This window comes from Peromyscus eremicus, chromosome X, assembly GCF_949786415.1.
Source record: "Peromyscus eremicus chromosome X, PerEre_H2_v1, whole genome shotgun sequence".
Classification (NCBI taxonomy): Eukaryota; Metazoa; Chordata; class Mammalia; order Rodentia; family Cricetidae; genus Peromyscus; species Peromyscus eremicus.
This window is the reverse complement of record NC_081439.1, coordinates 113,611,334-113,633,766: the sequence shown is the minus strand read 5'-3', so window position 1 is coordinate 113,633,766 and position 22,433 is coordinate 113,611,334. Positions and strand designations below refer to the sequence as shown.

Sequence of the window (22,433 nt, the reverse complement as noted above, 5' to 3'; positions counted from 1 at the left end):
GACACCAACTGCTTAACCTTACAAGCCCAATGGTAGCTCAGTTAGCATCTATAAATCTACAAAGAGAATTAAAATAGATAGGGACCTGCCCATATTTATAGATATGATTCTAAGCATCTGCAATGCACGACTGCAAACACTTTTTTTACAACAAACCAACACTTTCTTGGGCAGCAATATTCCTGAAAGAAGCGCTTAGATGTTTGCTAAAACACACTTGACTCCTCACTTAGACCCAACCAAGTTAACTAAAAGCAATACACTGTCTCTCGGACACTTCAGCTGAAAGGACAGAGGTAAGTCAGCCTTAACCTTTTCTCCAGTTACCTAGGAATCATGGGACAGCAGACTCTTGTAGGACAGGTGTAGCTAGAGTTTTCCTGCCTGGCCCACAGTCAGGACAAATCTCTCTCACCTGCCAGTCCCACAACCGCTCAGACCCAACCAAGTAAACACAGAGACTTATATTGGTTACAAACTGTATGGCCGTGGCAGGCTTCTTGCTAACTGTTCTTACAGCTTAAATTAATCCATTTCTATAAATCTATACCTTGCCACGTGGCTTGTGGCTTACCAGAATCTTCACATGCAGCTTGTCATGGTGGCGGCTGGCAGTGTCTCCCCCACCCAGCTTCCTGTTCTCTCAATTCTCCTGTTAGTCCCACCTATACTTCCTGCCTGGCCACTGGCCAATCAGTGATTTATTTATTGACCAATCAGCAACACATTTGACATACAGACCATCCCACAGCAGACAGGTGGGAGTAATTATCCATTAGGGCATACCCTGCAGCAGAGTGATACTTGCAGGATAAGGGCCTGGGCTCATCTTGCAAAACCAAAACTGAGACAAATATCAAGACTACTTAATTATACCACTCATATTCTTTCCCCAGCTTCATCTGTTGCAATCCAAACCTCATGCTGGTACTCTGGAAGGACTATCTTGGAGCCACTGGACCCCTTTATTTATCCTTTTCAATGTTGTGCCATTAAATAAGTCTTAAATATTAAATATTTAACGTTGGGACATTAAGTCTCCTGCTTTTCACAAAGACTTGTCTTTTTAGTGCATATTGGGGACGGGTGGCTAAGCCTAGCTTGTTGGGGTTGCTAAGGCCCAGGCTTCTGCTCACCCCTCAGAAAACTCCAATTATAATTCCTAAAATGGATATATGCTTTGCTATTTCCCTGAACAACTTCAATTCAATTTTGTTTTCTTTATCAGCATAATTTTTCAGGACTGCAGTAAAAGTGAAGCCCCAGAGAACTGAGATAGGACCGTTATGACCATTTGCTCCTATACTAGCCACAGGAAAATACAGCTTTCTTTCAAATTTTACTTTACCTATCTTAAACTGTTACCCTGAAAATGACTCCCCTTCCTCTCAGTAACTCCCCTTTCCTGTCTTACAAACTGACTATATTTGATCTGTAGAAAGTTGGTTTTTAAAAAATTACATAACTTGGGGGGGGTGAAGATGTTGTCAGAAAGTAGACTAACATGCACAAAGCCCTGGGTTTAACCCCTAGCACTACAGAAACAGGATGTAATTCCAGAACTTGGGAGGTGGAGGAAAGAGGATCGAAAGTGCAAGGTCATCCTCAGCACCAGAGTTCAGTTCAAAGCCAGCCTCGGCCAGGAGACCTCCGACTCAACAAAATTATTAGAATTACATACTCTCAAAATTAGGGTAAGTAAATGCAAAGAGGCATTTCTTTCCCAGCTGTTAGCTATGGTTCTGGTTGGGTTAGGCAACGAGCTAAAACATACTAAAAACTGAAACTATTTCATGATGAACTGCAGCAAGTTCAGGCAGGTCTGAGTTAAATCAGGGCTGCCATGGTTTAACAATAACTTCTTGAACCATTCATTCGTTTTCTAGCAACAACTAATGCTGCTGGAGCATCTGCTGTGTGTCAGGTTACTGTCCTGTCTTACCTTCACTGTAGCTAATTAATCCTTAAGTCCATGAAGAAGACAGCACTAGGCCAGCAAAAAAGCTCAGCAGGTACTTGCTGCCAAGCCTGACGATCTGAGTTCGAGTCCTGACACCCACACAATGGAAGGAAGATAACCTATTCCCAAAAGCAGTCCTCTGACCTCCACATACCTTCTATGGCATGAGTACACCCCCTCCAAAAAATGTAAAAGGAGAGAAAAAATACAGCATCCCCCCACTACCAGGTTCTAAAGGTAAATAATTCTATGCCAAGTCACTATTAAGGACTAGACAGTCCTAGCCCAGAGCAGGGCCAGAGCTCTTAGCTACCTACTCATTCAACAACCATGTGAGCTCTTCCTACTCTCTAGGCACTGATCAAGCCACCTAATCACACCAGTGAATGAGACAGATGGCAGCTCAGCTGTAATTAACTCACATTCTTGGGAGGCAGAGGCAGAAGTGTCGTGAGTTTGAAGCCAGTCTAGGTTAAGAGAGCACTGCCTCAGTACACAGACAAAAAGACAGATCAAAGTGATTTTGCCATCTGGGTATGGTGGCATAGTCCCTTAATCTGAGCTCTAGGGAAGCAGAGACAGGTGGATCTCTGGGAGTTCGAGGCCAGCCTGGTCTACATATTGAGTTCCAGGACAGCTAGAGCTATATAATGAAAAGACCTTGTCTCAAAGAAAGTGGTTTGCCTCCTACGGAACTTACATTCTAGCAGGGGGTTGGACAAATAGCAAAATATGAACACAAATGTAAATTATGTGGCATGCTATTCATTTAATCACTTCAAACTGCCAATAGCCAAGTAGAGGTGTATTGTTTTAGCTACAAAAAGGGTCATCTTGCCTGGCAGTGGTGGCACACGCCTTTAATCCCAGCACTCAGGAGGCAGAGCCAGGCAGATCTCTGTGAGTTCGAGGCCAGCCTGGTCTACAGAGCGAGATCCAGGACAGGCACCAAAACTATACAGGGAAACTCTGTCTCGAAAACAACAACAACAAACAAACAAACAAAACCCCCCAAAAACAAAAAGGGTCATCTCACACAGCTCAAGCCAACAGGAGCAACAGTGCAACTTAAAAAAAGGAGAGTAAGAAGGTGCTGGGCGGCGGCGGCGGCGAACGCCTTTAATCCCAGCACTCGACGATGGGCAGAGGCAGGCGGATCTCTGTGAGTTCAAGGCCAGCCAGGGCTACACAGAGAAACCCTATCTCAAAACACGCCTCCTCAAAAAAGAGTAAGAAGGCTCAGCAGTGGGAGGTACAGGTAAGTGTTAACTAGAGTAGCCAGGTGGACCTCAATGGATGAAATTTTCGGGGAGGAAAGGGCTCAGAAGTTACTCCTGACACTGTCTTCACATATGGCAACATCAGGCTACGGAGAACAAAGGAGAAAATAGAAGTGAAATGTTTTGTAAACTAGGAAGTTGTAGGACTGTGGCAATCTTTTTTATTTAATTACATTTGTTTTGTCAGCTTAGTGCATGTCCACGTGTGCGCCCACGCTCATGAGGGTGGGAGGACAACCTGCAGGAGTCCTCTCCTTTCACCATGCAGGTGGTCCTAGGCAAACCTTCACCTGCTCATCTAGCTCAGCAGCTTTACTGCAGCAAGTTCTTACTTGGGATTATTTAAAGCTTCCTACTTCATCTCACCACAACAGAAAGGCAAATAGGACTCTTGTAGGTCAAACTGCAGTCTGAACAACCTCTTAGAAATCCGAGAGCCATGTTCTTTTAACAGAAGGAAGTGTGGTAAATAGTACTGCCTGTAATTTACAGTCTCAAGCAGGTAGGAGCTTTCCTAGTGCTACCAAACCATTCTACCAGATAACCATTACTTGCAATTAAATAACAATTAGATTAGCTACTAAAACTTAAGGAAAAGGTAACCAATGGAAAATTGTACCAAGGTAATTTTTAGGGAAATGATAGGCATGTAGAGTTCTATAAGAGATAGTCCTTAGTTTAAGGACTTTCACATTCAAGAATTCAAAAAGTAGTAAATTTTTAGAATTTATTTATTTGTATTTAAAAGGAACTGTTGACAACGATTCACTGAAACAATCCAAGTGGGAAAATACAGTCAACACTGCTGAAACATGTTTATTCCACTGAGCAAAACTTCTTAGATGGGTACTGACATGAAGCTGAGTGCTTCAGACTGATCTAAACACACGTGGTCTGATTAACAATATTCAATCACATCTTTCTTTCCTGGATATATAAAAATTAAAATACCAATTAAAAAACTAATATATCTTCTCTTTAAATGCTTCTTACAGATACAATCTTAGTATTATTTAATAGTGGTAATTTAAGAGATTTATTTTGCTCACAAGGTAAGCGACAATCTACCAAAGGGAACCAATAGTTGGCCTATAGGCTCATAGTGCAAATAAAAAGATCAAGAATGCAGCAACTGACATTTCTAAAAATAAAAAACATAAAATTCGTAGAAGTTTCATGCAAAAAGCTGTACTAAGCAGATGGCTGCAGAGCTAGAAGGCTTGCTAATTGTACTGGCAACATCAAAGGGACTCCTCATCTTTGCAGATTCAACTTGAACTCTCGTCTTAGGCTTTGTATTTGGCTTTTCCAGTTTCACTAATGACACAAACATGCTATAAAATAAAAGAAATTCACATGAGAAAAATGTATTCTGGAGAGACAAGAACAGCATTAGAGAATACTACCACATTGGCTGGGTTCCTACCAAACAAGGTACTTTGGACCAGTAACTTGAAGAAAACACATTCTGAAAACAAAGCAGAAATATTTTCCAATAGTGTGCTTTTTTCTTTGTCTTCCTATGTAACTTTGAAAAACATATAAAGCTGGGCATTGAAGGCATATCAAAATAGGGGCCAGTGTAGCTAGGTAGTGGTGTCACATGCCTTTAATCCCAACACTCGAGAGGCAGAGCCAGATGGATTCTCTGTGAGTTCAAGGCCAGCCTGGTCTACAGAGTTAGTTCCAGGAGAGCCAGAGCCACACAGAGAAACCCTGTCTCAAAACAAACAAACAAACAAACAAACAAACAAATAAATAAGGGGTGGGGGGTCAGGATAAGTGATTTTAAAAAGATGAAATAAAAATCATGCTTTAGATAATGCTGCACATGTAGTCTTCTTAACTACTCCTGGACAATGTTCATAAACTCACCTGAAGGACTCTTGCCTCCAGAGTGGGAGGCAGGTATGTGAAGTAGAGTTAATTATAAGATTTAAATGGAATTGTTTCTTACTTACAACCATATTTATCATGTGAAATAACAATGAGACAATTTTTGTATATTAAAGCTCTTCAACTATTTCAGTCAGCAAGAAGTGTCACACTAGCCTGGCCAAGTTCCAGTCCTAAAGACGTCTATACTTGACTACAGCTTTATGTGACTAATGGGAACCATCAGTCTGGTCAAATAACGAGGCGCTGGAGGGAGAAAACAATTCTTCCCTTTCCTAAATTTTTATGTGGGTTTTTGAAAAATGAGATTGAGAAGAAAAAAAAAAGAAGCATTACTTACATTCAAATCTCTGAAGTACTCATTATAGTCAAGGGCATATCCAACAACAAACTTGTCTGGAATTTCAAATCCAACAACTGTAAACAATCACAGTTTACTATTTAGATAGAGAAAATAGTGTTTTCAACTCTAATAGTTGCAAATGTGCCTTCTTTGCAAATGTTCTCTAAAATAACTCTACGCCATTTCATAGTCAACTGTTTTCAGCTATAAGATGGATAAATGATTGACCAAAGAGCACCTACTTACAGTCTGGCCTATATCCAACACTTCGAGAGGTCCTTTTCACCAGCAAGCTGTTAATTACAAAATATTAAACGTGACATATGGAAAGACAACAAAGCATTACGAAAGAAAACATCAGTGTTCTTAAGTATCATCTGCATATAGAATACGGTCAGCTTTGCATACCCATGGGAAGACAGAAACTAAATCAGAGTTCACAAGAAGACAAGGCCCTTGATTGATCTCCACGTGGAACCTGGTAAGATGCTTCTGAGAACAGAATCCCAACTACCCGTACATCTGTTAGAGCACAGCTACTGAGGGGAATGAATGGGTGGGGGTGCCAATAAGCACAGATGAATAGATAAGGGATCTAGATCCAGAATCCTTGAAATACAACCCCTAAACTTGTAAAAGAGGTAGGTAACAAATGTTCTTTCATCAAGACTTTTAATAAGTGGCTCACAAATGGGAACTTTAGGCTCAAAATAAGTGTGTTAAAAGAACTTTTTATTTTTTGCAGTGGAGATTGTACCCAGAGACTTGATCATGTTAAGAATGTATAATACCACTGAGCTATCCACTCCAATTTTTAGTTATTATATTTTCAACTGCTTGACTATTGCTAAAAACATAATAGTTTTGAGCAGTTTTATTTTTTAAAATTATACTGTTATTATTCATAGAAATCATGAATTTGCAAATGTAATTTGATTACACATAATTATATATAACTATATAGTTAGTTAATTATCTGAATGCTTGTCATGTATATATACAACCCTGAGTTGAATCCCTACTACCACCAAAAAAAGTTAATGGCTTTCAAATGTAGCTAGAGTTTTCCTGCCTGGCCCACAGTCAGGACAAATCTCTCTCACCTGCCAGTCCCACAGCCACTCAGACCCGATCAAGTAAACACAGAGACTTATATTGCTTACAAACTGTATGGCCATGGCAGGCTTCTTGCTAACTGTTCTTACAGCTTAAATTAATCCATTTCCATTAATCTATACCTTGCCACATGGCTCGTGGCTTACCAGCATCTTCACATGCTGTTTCTCATCATGGCAGCTGGCAGTGTCTCTCTGACTCAGCCTTCCACTTCCCAGCTTTATTCTCCTCCTTGTCCCGCCTACACTTCCTGCCTAGCCAATGGCCAATCAGTGTTTTATTTATTGACTAATTAGCAACACATTTGCCATACAGAACATCCCACAGCATTCAAATTTTTTTTATTTTCACAGAAAGTTGCAAAAGAAAAAAATCATACACAAGGGAGGTCTCTAGTGTCCCTTTTTAGCAGATTATCAAACCAGGACATGGGCACCAATGAACTAAGTGGCCATGTACAGATTTCACCAATTTTTTTATAAACTCATCTTTCTGTGCAGTTCAGGCAATTTCCTAATCACTACCACAATCAAGATACTTTGAACATGCAAGGATCTCTCCTGCATTCCCTTAACCCCTGGCAATCCCTAATATGTTCTCATCTGTATGACTTTACCATTTTAAAGTAGGTTATACAAGTAGACACATGCAGTTTTATTATTTTGCCTTTCATTTTGGGTTATGTGTATGGGTCTTATTATAATAGCCTTGAAAAAAATTAGGGAATTTTCAAAACAGGGGGCAGGTAAGCAGTTTAAACAGAGCAAAACACCTGTCTTATGTACTGCTGAAAGTGTCATAACTGGTACAGTTCCAGTAAGACTCTTCTGAACTGTTGTGTATCATAGTTGTTCCTGTTTATTGCTGATTTGATGGTATAGTTGTACTACAGTTTTGTCCAAATTTTGTTGCTTTGAATTCTGGGCTATCACAAATGGTGTTGTGAAGATTCTTGTACAGATTTGAGTAGGGAGGTATGAGACAGGTATGAAAGCTCAGGCTGCTTGTCTCAAATTCAATGTGATCCTCCTGCCTCTACTTTCCAAATGCTGAGATCACAGGTGGTACAGAAGTGAACCACCATACCTAGCTATCAATTTATACAGATTTTTATATCAACATACATTTTAACTTCTCAGGGATAAGTACTCAGTACAATTTGTAAGGCCTTCTGGTAGTTATATGTGCAGTTTTTAAAGAAACTGTTTTCTAGAGTGGCCATACTATCTTATATTCACATCAAATAATAGCTTTTTAATTTTTATTTTGGGAAAAACCAAAACACACTTGTGTAGGACAATTACATTATCAAAAAATTACCCACATCTCACCTCCAGCAATACAAAAACTCACTGAGGTACATTTATACCATCTATCAGAAAAATCCACGAGGATGAACTGTTCAAACAGGCTTCATGAAAATTATAGAGATTCGAAGACTTTACACAGACACTTTGATCCTTTAAAAAGAGTTTATAAAAAGCCAGTTATGGTCAGCAGAGATGGTTCAGTGGGTAAGGTTATTGCTGCCAACTCTGCCAACCTGTATTCCACCCCCACCTAGGACTCCCCTAGGCTGTCCTCTGACCTACACAAGTACATGTGGCACATGCCCACATCCCTGCCACAATAAGTAAGTGTAATGAAAAAAATTTAGAACCACTTAATCGTTCAGGGATAAAAAAAAAAAAAAGACCTGAACTTCCCTTTACACAAAAACCACAGATTAGTCAAAAGATTTTAAAATAAAAATGAAATTGTAAAAGTAAAAACAAAGCAAAATTCAACAGCAGCAAAACAAAAACAATGTTACTTTTAATGACAAAACCCAACTTAAAATAACAGAAGCATCAACTGAGCCATGTTCCCTGTAAGCTTATTAGCTCTGTGGGCAATTCCCTATGCTTCAACATTCTCATCTGTAAGGTAGAGATAACAACTATTAGAGGATCAACTATATCTACTATAACTAAAAATAAAAACAGAAAGAACTATGAAAACAAAAGCCAAACACCCAGATATAGCAAGGAAGATGTGGGACTGCTTCAGAAAAAAGAAGTAGGCATTTATAAAATTTCAATGATGACACAAAACAGGATGCCTTATCCACCACTCAACTCCAGGAGATCCAAATGTTCAGGGCCCCACCCTTGTGGGTATCACCTTTGGTATCACTGGTTTCCATTTCCCAAGGGAACTCTAGATCCTCTCATGCTACTCAGGACAAGTTTGATATAAATAGCATGCTGCAAAACCAACTGTTATTTGACTCTACATATGTGTGTGCGTTTCATATCTAAAAACTTGTATATCAAGTTGGTCTGTAAGCACAGGCACCTGAGTTGTCTCTTCAGTGTTCACATAAAAAGCTGACCATGCCTGTATGCGTTTGTGACCCCAACACTGTGAGATCAGAGATGGATTCAAAAGCTTACCCACCAAACAGCCTGCATGGCTAAAACTTTGAACTTATAGTTCAGTTAGAGACCCTGTCTCAGGCAGTAGAAGAAGATACCCAGTCTTGCTCTGGCCTTCTGCATATATGCATGTGTGTACTCACCTGCACATTGCAAGTTAACATGCATACATACACACACACAAAATATTCTAAGAAACTATACTAAAATATACATATTTCCCTAAATGATTCAGTTAAGTATTTACACGACACTAACATTATAACAGGTATTAAAGTATATGGAAGGATATGCATAGGTTCTGTGTAAACACTCAACATTAAAAAAATTAAATTACATTTATTTTATTTGTATGTGGGTTGGGGGCATGTGTTGTGGTACACACATGGATTTCAGAGGGAAATTTTTAGGAGTCAGTTTTCTCCTTCCACCATGTGGGTCCAGGGTTCGAACTTGGGTTGTCAGGCTTGGCAGCAGGTGAGTTCACCCAGTGAGCCATCTTGCCAGCCCTTCTGACATTTTTTTATGAAGGACTTGAACATCTAGGGAGCTTAGTGTTGAGGTAGTTGTGAATCTAAAGCTCTGTATATACTGTATTAGACAAGGAGCTGACTATAATGACGGGCTTTATTAACACATAATAAAATCACAAAGGATACTGTCTAAATTTTAAGATTACATTACTATTTAAAGATAAAATGAGAGGAAAGCATTTCTCCTTACAAAGAAGCAATTACTTAATGCTCCAAATGAAGAAAACATTTTACTTTAAAATGTCATACATACCTTGCGACCTTAACCATTTTGGGGTTGTACCGCCTGACCAAGGAAAGCAAAGTTTGCATTGTTTTACCAGTGTCAATTATATCCTTTTAAAAAGAAAAGAGACATTTAATGGTAAGTGTTAAATAAAACCAGCATCATTTTAAAATCAGAGTTGCTATACAAACACAGAATACCAGAACCTCAATGTTCTGGTATTCCATGGCACAATGTCATTATTTTTTCAGCACATACAAAAAAAATCTCACCATAATTCACACACAGAGATAGTCTGTAACTTGTAATCCATCTGGCTCTCAGCAACTAATGGGAATGTCAGTCCCCAGAACTAGACTGCACAGGTGTGGCGAAGTAAAAAAACAATGAATTGAAACGGGTACATGTAATCACTGGACATACATGCAATTCCTCTTCTTGTTTTTCCCTCCGGGTCTAGCTAGATAGCTCAGGCTGGTAGCCTTAAACTCAAGCTCCTACTGCATTAGACTCCCGACAGCTAGGATGGCAGGCATAAACCACCAGGTTTAATTCTGTAAAAGTTTATTAGATTTTTCTTTGTAATTTCAAGATAGGGACTCTTTCATCATAAATTCTGATAATGTGAGCAACAATGTTTTGTATTAGGTTTGAAGACATCCAAATTACTATATTTTACTATATAAAACTTTATCAAAGATAAAGCACCTGCGTAAGATCCACTGGGCCCCATATCTCCAGTACTACCAAAAACAGTATCAGAAAACAAATAAAAATCCATAAAGCAGCATGGACCACAAGAAATATCAGGGCTAGAGACTTGTGAAAAATGAAGGTTCTAGGATGTGGCAGGCAGGATGGGTGCCAATATCACTGCCCCCTAGAGTACACACTGGAAGAACTTCCACCTCTTAGAGGTGATCACAATCCATGAACACAATAAGATAGTCACCTTATACACAATAATTTTAGCAGACTAGAAAGAGAATTCTCCTGCTGATTTTGAAGAAGTGAGCTGTCATGCTATGAGAGGACTGTGTAGTAGGACATGAGGGATGATCTTTGTAGAAGAGAGCCACCCCCGGCCATTAGTCAGGGAGAAAACTGTCCCTCATTTGGATAACACACAAGGAATTATACGGTGCTATTATCCTGAATGAACTTTTATTTATTTGTGGGTTGTATGTGTACACACACTTGCCATGGTTCAAAGCCAGCAAGGTCTACATAACTAGTTCCAAGACAGCCAGGGCTACATAGTGAGACCCTATCCTTAAAAAAAAAAAAAAATCAGTGAAGCTGGGCAGTGATGGCGCACGCATTTAATCCCAGCACTCAGGAGGCAGAGGCAAGAGGATCATAGGCCCGCCTGGGCTACAGAGTGAGTTCCAGGAAAAGTGCAAAGCTACACAGAGAAACCCTATCTCAAAAAACCAAAACAAACAAACAAAATCAATGAAAGAAGCCAGACACAAAGTACAATTACTATGTAATTCTATTTATATGTATGTCCTCAATTGGCAAATCTTAGAAAGTGGAAAAGGGAAAGGAAGAAATAAGAAATGAAGGCTAAGGAGACTGGATTTTTCTGTAGGAAAATGATGGTTTTATAATGCTCCTTAAAAAAATAAATAAATAAGGGCCACCAAGATGGCTTGGTGGGTAAAGCCATTTGCCATGTAAGCCTAGTAACCTAAATTTAATCCTCAGATTCCATGTAAAAGGTAGAAGGAAAGAACCAATTATACAAAGTTGTCTTCTGACTTCCATGTGCATACTGTGGCATGTTTACCCATGCAAACATACACAAACTTTTTTTGAGACAGGGTTTCTCTGTGTAGGTTTCTGTCCTAGAACTTGCTCTGTAGACCAGGCTGGCCTCAAACTCACAGATATCTGCCTGCCTCTACCTCCCAAGTGGTGGGATTAAAGGTGTGCATCACCACCACCTGGCAACAAACTTTGAATTAAAGAAAAAGTCAAAAGTGGAGGATAACTTCAAGGAAACAATGTTTTCTGGCACAGTACTGCAGTTACATTTATGAATTGACATCAGTTGAGAAAGCATGCACAAAACATGTGCAGGGTCAGGCTAGACAAAATTCCAGCATGGAGAGGAGAGGTGGGCATCATGTCTTGCTCCAGTGAAACTGATAGCTGCTGCAAGACCAGAGTCAGTTTTCTTTAAGAATGTGGCTCCTGGTGGGTTGATCACTCTCTAGTGAAAGCCACAATCCAAGAGTAATGGGCAGAACTAACAGTACTGTTGGATTTTAAAAAAAGAAGACGACCCAAAGTTGGGTAGATAGGGAAGGGAGGACAGATCTGGAAGGAGTCGGGAGAGGGCGTAAACATAATCAAAATACATTGTACTAAATTCTCAAAGAACTAAAAAAAAAAGAGAGAAAAATTTTGAAAAGAAATACTAACTGAACAATGGTGGTGCACACCTGTAATTCCATCTTGTAAGAAGCTGAGGGAAAAGGATTATGAGTTCAAGGTCAGCATAGGTTACATAGTAGGTTCAAAGCCAGTTTGGAGGCCAGGAATGGTGACACACAACCATAATGGTAGCATTCAGAAGGCAGAGGCAGGTCATCCTGATCCACACTATGAGACCCAGGCCAGATGGGGCTAACACTAATACCTGGTCTCATAAAAACAAAAAAGCCATCTTGAGCTACACAACAAGATCTTGAGGGAGGGAGGGAAGGAGGGAAGATGGACTAAGGGAAAGAGACGGAGGGAGGAAGGGAGGTAGATGATAGATGCCTGTAATCTCAGCACTTGAGTTGGGAGGTGCAGGCAGGTGGATGGAGTTAAGAGTCTAGCCTGGACTATTTAGCTACCTCATTCTCCAAACAAACAAACAAACAAACAAACAAAAAGCAAAACAAAGAACTGAGGGTGAGGCCTAGTGGTAGAACATTTGTTTAGCATGCTCTGGGTTTGATCCCTAGCACCACATGTAAAAACAAAGAAGTAAAATTTCCTTTGTTAAAAAACAAAATAAGGGCTGGAGAGGTGGCTCAGTGGTTAAGTATATTAGCTATGTAACCACGAGGACTGGAGTTTGGATCTCAGTACTCACATAAAAACCAGGCATCTTGCTCCCACCTGCAACCCAGGTCTAAGAAGGCAAGAGGCAAGAGGATTGCTGGGGTTTGCTGGCTTCCAGCCTATATAAGAAAATGTGAGCTCCGGGTTTGGAGAGACACATCTTCTGGCCTCTGTACTTGTGCACAGGCATGCATACTTGCACATATACTCATATACACTCAGACATACAAAACACATGCACAAAAAATATTACAAAAAGCAGAAAGGAAACAAAGAGATTACAAAAATGAATAAGCAACTAGGAGCAGAAAAATGATGATAGAAAAATGATGTTCTGGAAATGTGCAAAGTACAGATAGAGAAGATGAAAATGGAGAAGGACCTCTCGGTCCCATATTGAACTCGAGTTGGAAGAGGTGAGTCCGGTCTCAAAATGGAGGGCCATGATCCAAAGGAACCAGAACAGTTGAGGAAGCTGTTTATTGGTGGCATAAGCTTTGAAACCACAGATGATAGCTTAAGAGAACATTTTGAGAAATGGGGCACACTTACAGACTGTGTGGTAATGAGAGATCCCCAAACAAAATGTTCCAGGGGCTCTGGTTTTGTGACCTACTCTTGTGTTGAAGAGGTGGATGCTGCAATGTGTGCTCGGCGTGTGGTGGAGCCAAAGAGAGCTGTTTCTAGAGAGGATTCTGTAAAGCCTGGTGCCCATTTAACCGTGAAGAAAATTTTTGTTGGTGGTGTTAAAGAAGATACAGAAGAATATAATCTCAGAGACTACTTTGAAAAGTATGGCAAAATCGAAACCATAGAAGTTATGGAAGACAGGCAGAGTGGAAAAAAGAGAGGATTTGCTTTTGTAACTTTTGATGATCATAACACAGTTGATAAAATTGTTGTTCAGAAATACCACACTATTAATGGGCATAACTGTGAAGTGAAAAAGGCCCTTTCTAAACAAGAGATGCAGTCTGCTGGATCACAGAGAGGTCGTGGAGGTGGATCTGGCAACTTTATGGGTCGTGGAGGAAACTTTGGAGGTGGTGGAGGTAATTTTGGTCGTGGAGGAAACTTTGGTGGAAGAGGAGGCTATGGTGGAGGTGGTGGCAGCAGAGGTAGTTATGGAGGTAGTGATGGTGGATGTAATGGATTTGGAGGTGATGGTGGCAGCTCTGGTGGTGGTCCTGGTTATACTAGTAGAGGAGGCCATGGTGGTGGTGGACCAGGATATGGAAACCAAGGTGGTGGATATGGTGGTGGTGGTAGAGGATATGATGGTTACAATGAAGGAGGAAATTTTGGTGGAGGTAACTATGGTGGTGGTGGGAATTATAATGACTTTGGAAATTATAGTGGACAACAGCAATCAAATTATGGGCCCATGAAAGGGGGCAGTTTTGGTGGAAGAAGCTCAGGCAGTCCCTATGGTGGTGGCTATGGATCTGGTGGTGGAAGTGGTGGATATGGTAGCAGAAGGTTTTTAAAAAGAAGAAGAAAAGGGCTACAGTTCCTAGCAGGACAGAGAGGGAGGAGTTGTCAGGGAAGCTGCAGGTTCCTTTGAGACAGTCTTCCTATATGCGTTAGAGGAACTGTAAAATCTGCCACGGAAGGAACGATGATCCATTGTCAGAAAAGTTACTGCAGCTTAAACAGGAAACCCTTCTTGTTCAGGACTGTCATAGCCACAGTTTGCAAAAAGTGCAGCCATTGATTCATGCACTGTAGTGTCAATTAGATGTACATTCCTGAGGTCTTTCATCTGTGTAGCTTTGTCTTTTTCTTTTTATTGCATCAGGTATATTGCCCTGTAAATTGTGGTAGTGGTACCAGGAATAAAAAGAAAGGAATTTTTAACTTTTCAAAAAAAAAAAAAAAGAAGAAAATGGAGGAGGTTGGTATGTATTCTGAAGCCACACTGAAAAACCTATTAAAATGTTTACTAGCCGGGCAGTGGTGGCGCACGCCTTTAATCCCAGCACTCGGGAGGCAGAGGCAGGCGGATCTCTGTGAGTTCGAGGCTAGCCTGGTCTCCAAAGCGAGTTCCAGGAAAGGCGCAAAGCTACACAGAGAAACCCTGTCTCAAAAACAAACAAACAAACAAAAAAATGTTTACTGAAGAATTGAGGAATAGCATCAAGGTAGGAGGATGATCACAAACAGGTGTACAGAGTTCAGTAAGGCAGACATGAAATAGGGAGACCACAAAAAACTAAAGAGGCATGTATGTAGGCCATTAGACAGTGATAAGTGAAAAATATTGAAAGGGATAGGAAGTTGACATGGAAATGTAAGATTTTATGTAGAATAGCCAAAGAAAACTTTAATGAGAAAGTGACTTCTGAGTAAAGCAATGGTTCTTAGAGCTTAGCATGCATCAATCAGCTCAAGGTTTGCTCAAAAAAAGCTTGCTAGTTTTCATCATAAAGATTCTGAGTCAGTAGGTTCTTGGCTGATGATTTCCGTTTTTAGGGATCACATTGAAAAGCAATGGGCTACAGACAGAGATGGTTTGAGTCTTTACTCCACTCACAGCCTGGTAACCTTGGGAATCTGTTTACCCTTCCTGTGCTTGTTTCTACATCACTTACAGTAGTAGCTGGCAAAGTGAGCATTGGATAAATTTTACTGGTATTACATACAAAGTACTCGAGGACATAATAGCAAAGAGAAAATAACACATGAACTATAAATATTTTTCTTCTTTTATAAGAATATTTGATACTCATTTAAGATGAAATAAGAATCTTAAGATGTTCCATAAAATAAAATTTAGGACATTAAATAACATACATATCTCTCTATAATTATAGCTGGTTTTAAAGGAAAAAAATCAAAACCAAAAGAGAAAGTGTGTAAATTTTTTCATGAGCAGCAAAATACATCACTTATCCTTTTTTGTGTTTTGCTGTTGTTGCTGTTGTTATTTTGTTTTGTTTTAAAAACAAGGACTCTCTGGTTTCAAACCCATTATGTAACCCAGGCTAACATAAATGGAATTCAAGAGCCTCCTGAGTATCTGGGATTCCAGGCATGCCCTACTGTACATGGCTTCTCTTAATCTTTAGGAAATACAAGCCCCTCATTAAAACAGATTTCTCTCTCTGGTTTACCTTTATTATAATACACGCTAAGTTAGAAAACTTTAAATAGTATATTAAAAGTACATGCAGAACTTACTTCAACAATCAAGACATTCTAGAAGAAAAAAGAGAAATGAAAATTATTACATGAAGTAAGATATTTTCCAATTATCAGTGAAATCATATAACAAACTCTAAGAAATTACCCAAACTCTTGCTTATAAGTATTTGACTATACTGAATCTGGCTTGAAACAAGTGTTCTATTAGAACTCAGAAGTCCTTAATATTAAATCTTTCATAAAGAATATATGCCCCTGTAGCTAGAGTTTTCCTACCTGGCCCACAGTCAGGACAAATCTCTCTCACCTGCCAGTCCCACAGCCACTCAGACCCGACCAAGTAAACACAGAGACTTATATTGGTTACAAACTGTATGGCCGTGGCAGGCTTCTTGCTAACTGTTCTTACAGCTTAAATTAATCCATTTCTATAAATCTATACCTTGCCACGTGGCTCATGGCTTACCAGCATCTTCACATGCTGTTTCTCATCATGGAGGCTGGCAGTGTCTCTCTGACTCAGCCTTCCACTTCCCAGCTTTATTCTCCTCCTTGTCCCGCCTACACTTCCTGCCTAGCCAATGGCCAATCAGTGTTTTATTTATTGACAAATCAGCAACACATTTGCCATACAGAACATCCCACAGCATGCCCCATATGTTCATTTTTTATAAAAAGCTTTTAACCCTTAATGCAAGATCTTAGACAACTTGTGAAATTTCTTTGAATCTCAGTGTCCTATATGTAAACTGAGAAACCTGAACCAGCTGGCCTTTTATGTATCTTGACTTTAAAATTCTAAGAACTATATAACCTGTACAAATGCCTCCAAAAATCATGTATTTAACATAAGAGAGAATGCAATTAAAATTTTATTTTCCCATCAATCAAAAACTAGTATGGTTGTGCACATATCTGGGGGCCTACACTAAGGACAAATACCAATATTTCTTCTTACCATAAACCCCTAAACCCATGCCAACCCATTCTTCTTTCTTTTACTTTGTAGCCCAGACTGGCCCAGAACTCATCATGTAGCCAAAGCTGACCTCAAACTGGCAGCAACATTCCTGTCTCAATCTACTGAATGTTAAGATTACAGTTGTGATTTACCATGCCTGGGTCCTCACTCCCTCCACTTTCTATGTTTATGCTAGTTAGAGGAACAAGGCAGCATTTCCCATGTCCATAATAAACACTGCACAGAAGATTTATTCTATACTATTTATCTATAATTCTCAACGCACTCTGCCAAACAACAATTAACATCAGAATTGTAATGTCTTCTATATTATTCTAAGCTAGTGGTTACAAGGTAGAGTATATAGCATCCACTAAGTTTCACGAAAATTCAACTTTTTCACCTTGTGGTGGTTTGAATGAGAATGCCCCCCATAAACTCTCACATTTGAATGTTTGGTCCCTAGTTGGTGGAATTGCTTTGGGAAGAATTGGTCAGTGTGACCTTGTTGGAAGAGGTGTGTCACTGGGAGTGGGCCCTGAGGTTTCAAAAGTCCACACCAGCCCCAGTCTCTACAACTCTCTGCATCCAATTTGCAGATAAAATATAAGCTCTCAGCTACTGCTCCAGTGTCATGCTGCCAGCCTGCCACCTGGTTCCAGGATGATCATAGACTCACCTTCAGAAACTGTAACCAAGCTCCCAATTAAATGCTTTCTTTTATAAATTGCCTTGGTTATGGTGTGTCTTCAAAGCAATAGAAAAGTAACTAAAAACATACTTCATTTTGTTTATCCTACAATTTTAATCACTTTACAACATAAATTACTACCAAAATTCATACATAATTTACAAATACATATGCTGTGGGTAAATCCTTGAAAAACTGTTTAGTGACTGGGCATGGAAATCAAAGTTTGGAGAATCGCAGCTTATGCATTAAAAGTAAATTGTAACCAAGAAAAACTTCTAATATGTCCATATCTCAAAGCAATTTATCATAGAAGGCAGTATCTCACAGTCTTGCATGGGTCTAAGAATAGAATCATGCAAGGTTAGCTCAGAACTTCTGGAAAGCAACTCACAGCTGCAGCTCATTCTATAGACAAGAAAAAGGTCATTTTAAAGTAAAACTTAGGATATGCATAGAAAATAAAACAGATATAAAAATTTGGGGCAATCTAAAGGCACAGAGTACAGAACAAATGAATAACATAACTGTGATTTTATTATGAGGTCTACAGAAATTCTAAGTAAACTGAAAATACATTAATATACGGATTAAAAAAAGCAATAGCCATTCAAATAAATCCTAGCATAGTGTAAGAAACACCGACACTGGACTAAGACATTTATTTATTCAAATTGTGGTTCTGTCACCTAATAGTTATATGACTAAATTTCAACATCCTTCAACATCTTCCTTACAGGGCAACTATGAGTATTACATGAAATAATAAACATAAGATACTACTATGTATATTTTTAGCAAAATTGAATATATAGTTAGCTCATGAGTCAGTAACTGTTTCCCTATCCACTATGCAGTTTTCTCAACCTTTTCTGTCCCTTACCTTGAACATTTGAAAGATAACAGTCCCGTCAATACGTGGCTCATAGCAGCAGTAATAGCTGCTGCAGTATTATAGAATTATAGACTGGTAAACAGCATGGGCTTCTGGGACAGAGACTGAATTCTAATCTTGTGTCTAACACTAAATAACCTTGGTTCAGTCATAAGTATATATGTTAATTCTTTACATTTATTTTGTTTCATTAGGGAGGTTGGGTCATCAGGCTAAGTGGCAAGTGTCTTCCTGCATCAAGACATCTTGCTGGACCCTAACTGTAGATTTTAGCATAAGACAGCTTATTCAAATCAACAAAGTCCAGAAAGATTAAAATTTGTCCAAGGAATACAGAACAGTATTAGACTATTGCTCCAATACAGAGGCTGAGAACTGCTACCACTGAGAGTTTCTGTTATGTCAAGTTCCTACATGTCTACTCAATAATGAGAACAATGAGGCTCAGGAATCAAAAAGACAAATACAAGAGGAACGATTTGAATAAAGGTAGCTTGGGATCCAAAGCCTATATTCTCAAGTAGTAATGGGAAAATATTTGTATCTGTCTATACTTGGACACACATAAGGTAAATTTCCACAAAAGAAAAAATAAAAATGTTTCAAATAAACCCATAATCTCATCACCAAGATTTAACTCTGCTTAATTTTTATTCCTTGATTTTTTTTCATAAACATAGTCTACTGTGACTATCATAAAAAGTTATTTTAGAAGCAGAGCTCTGTTTAAGATCACAGAGCTGTGTAGTGGGACAGAGCCATTAGGTGAAAAGACAAGGTCAAACTAAATCACAGAAGGCCTTGAAGGCTAGGCCCCTTCCAGCACTGAAAACTGATTATAGAAGTGCAGGTTTCCAATGGCTTCTAACTATGGACAAAGCACGATGAAAGGGAAGGAGGTCTGGCAGTTGTACACCAAATGGACAGGAGAGAAAGAACCAACAGATTACAACTTCTCTGAAGGTTCCAAACACTGCTGATGGCAACATTAGTTTGCCATGACCCCATACAGGACTATAGAATTTCACAAGTGTTTTATGCTAAAGTGCCCTACAGATTTTCAGTGAAGTAAACAGTGAGCACTAAAATCTAAAAGCTAGAGAAAGAGCGAGCTTTGGTGTCTGCATTCAAGCTCTTCTACTTCCTGGTTGTGTAAATTTGAGATTGTGAGACAGTTTTTGTCTCATAATCCCATGTAGTTTTCAAACGATAACTATATTGCTTAATCTTTTGATCTGTAGAATGGGAATATAACTTCCCTCGCCAGATTACTATGAAATTTACCAGAGTAATACATTTATATGTAGCACAATGTCTGAAAGTAAACAAAAACTAGCAGCTTAGAAAACATGTTCAGGGGCTGGAGAGATGGCTCAGTGGTTAAGAGCACTGACTCCTCTTCCAGAGGACCCAGGTTCAATTCCCAGCACCCATATGGCAGCTCACAACTGTCTGTAATTCCAGTTCCAGGGGAACTGGCAAAACACCAATGTACATAAAACTTAAAAATTTTTTTTTTTAAAAAAGATTCCTTTAAAAAAAAGAAAAAAGAAAGAAAACATGTTCAGTCCAGTATAGCGGCTCACGCATGCAATCTCAGCACTGGGGAGGTTGAAGCAGGAAGACCACCATGAGTTCAAGGCCATCCTGGCTTACAAATGAGATACCAGGATGGTGTGGGGCTACAAAGTGAAACTCTTGTCTCAAAAAACAAAACAAGTGCTGGTGAAATGGCTCAGGGGGTAAAGGCACTTGGTATCAAGTTCGATAATGTAAACATAATTCCCTGAACCTACAGGCTGGAAAGAGAGAACTGACTCCTATAAGTTGTCCTCTGACCTCCACACACTCATGTACCTCCCCCTCAACTCACTTACTCACTCACACACTCTCTCTCTCTCTCTCTCTCTCTCTCTCTCTCTCTCTCTCTCTCTCTCTCTCTCTCTCACACACACACACACACACACACACACACACACACACACACACACGAAAATAAACCAATGTTAAAAAGTAACAGAATAGCCGGGCTGTGGTGGCACATGCCTTTAATCCCAGCACTCGGGAGGCAGAGCCAGGCGGATCTCTGTGAGTTCGAGGCCAGCCTGGTCTAACAGAGCGAGATCCAGGACAGGCAGCAAAACTACACAGAGAAACCCTGTCTTGGAAAAAAAAGTAACAGAATAAAGCAAAAAATTCTACAGATTTCTCATAGTAGTATATTTGAATTTATTTGCAGTATTTATTTACAAGAAACTGCTATAATAGCTCTACAATTGTATCACTTAATCCTATTAACTCTGAGGTAGCTACCACTACCATTTTAGCTCTAACTACCTCTGAGGCACACAGGGTTAAAATATCTTCCCCAATGTCACAGAGTTAGGAAATATCGAGCCCAAGTTTTTGATCAATGCTATCAGATTCCACAACTCACATTTTTAGCCACCATACAATACTGATTTTCTATTCTTTTAAAGATGTAAGTGGGGCTAGAAGAATAGCTCAGTGGTTAAGAATGTTAAGAGTGCTTGATGCACAATCATAATGACTGGAGCTAAGATCCCAGCACCCATATAACAAGCAGGGTATCCTACAAATGCCTGTAATTACAGCTCTGACGAATCTAACACCTTCTTCTGGCTTCTGTGTGCACACACAGGCTTCCATACTGACATAGGCACACACAGAGACACACAGACACACACACAGAGAAATCTTAAAATGAAACTACATGTGAATCGTTTTTTGTTTTTGTTTTTATGGTTTTTTTTTTTTTGTTTTTTCGAGACAGGGTTTCTCTGTGTAGCTTTGGAGCCTGTCCTGGAACTCACTTGGTAGCCCAGGCTGGCCTCGAACTCACAGAGATCCGCCTGGCTCTGCCTCCCGAGTGCTGGGATTAAAGGCGTGCACCACCACTGCCCGGCGTGAATCGTTTTTAAGACTGCCTTTCTCTCCATTTGTATTTTCTGAAAGACCCCAAATTAGATTTTCAAAAAGGTATTACAGAAATCAGTAATTAGCAATATGGAATTTTAGGGTTAATGTTAGATTCTGCTGTTACGTTAGATTCATTTGGCTATACAGTCCAGGAGATAATATAAACTATATAAGGTACTTTCCAAGAGGTAAACAACACTTGCTTATTCATACTAATAAAGTACTCTGAGTGAGTGATTGAAAGCACAGTTACTAACTGATTCTTGGTATAAAAAAGATTCTTTCCTTCTCCTTCAAGATACATACCTTTCCAGTTAAAGTTGAGAGATCATCTCCACCAATTACCTTTATGTCCCCTGTTGACTGATCATTCTAGTTAAAAAAAAACTACATCATTTATATGCATATTTTTGTGTACACACAAACTTCTCAAATTATCAGATGTAAGCCACAACATTTAAGACATTAGCTATCTAATGGCCACAGCATTATGGTATTCTAAATTATATGAATTATAAGAATTAGGTTTCTAGAAATTAATGACTAGGTAAATTTCACATAAAGATTAGTAAAAATTAAAAATCCTAATTGGCCATTACTGGTTTTTGATGTTCTGAAGAGTCCTAAAAATAGAGTACATCCATTTCTGAGTGGGCATATTATAGCTATTCATCATCAATCAGGCAGTTCTCAACCATAAAGGACAATTTATTAGCATGGCAGGTGTCTGCTTCTGGCCCTGTAACATTCCTGTGAGTCATACAAGTTGAAGGAGCTGGTCTGTATCACATCCAACCCCGAGGATATGCCCCCTAAAAGTCCAGCCCATATCCAAGTCATCTTCAGAGCTGAGAAACCAGGTCTAATTACTAGTCTGCTAGAACATACATCTTAGGTTCTCACTTTCGGCTCTCATAGAAATTAACGGAAACCCTTATAGGGGTTTCAAAGGAGAGTACTTAACACTCAGT

The 22,433-nt window shown here is 39.4% G+C and overlaps 2 protein-coding genes across 2 annotated transcripts in view; one reads left to right on the top strand and one right to left on the bottom strand.

Moving 5' to 3' along the window:
• Positions 1-3,953: 3,953 nt before the first annotated feature.
• Hprt1 (hypoxanthine phosphoribosyltransferase 1) overlaps positions 3,954-22,433 on the bottom strand; it is a 39,244-nt gene continuing 20,764 nt past the window's right edge. The window contains exons 4-9 of the mRNA XM_059250259.1: positions 21,769-21,834; positions 16,012-16,029; positions 9,799-9,881; positions 5,726-5,772; positions 5,477-5,553; positions 3,954-4,574 (exon numbers count right to left, since the gene is read on the bottom strand). Coding sequence (XP_059106242.1) covers positions 4,527-4,574; positions 5,477-5,553; positions 5,726-5,772; positions 9,799-9,881; positions 16,012-16,029; positions 21,769-21,834 — 339 coding nt within the window. The 3' untranslated portion in view covers positions 3,954-4,526. The remainder of the gene's footprint in view (positions 4,575-5,476; positions 5,554-5,725; positions 5,773-9,798; positions 9,882-16,011; positions 16,030-21,768; positions 21,835-22,433) is intronic.
• Positions 13,265-14,395, top strand: LOC131899626 (heterogeneous nuclear ribonucleoprotein A3-like). The gene has a single exon (XM_059251128.1). The coding sequence runs from the start codon at positions 13,265-13,267 to the stop codon at positions 14,393-14,395; it is 1,131 nt and encodes a 376-aa protein (XP_059107111.1).

Coding starts and splice junctions, on each gene's coding strand:
- LOC131899626 (XM_059251128.1), top strand. CDS start 13,265: ATGGAGGGCCATGATCCAAAGGAACCAGAACAGTTGAGGAAGCTGTTT.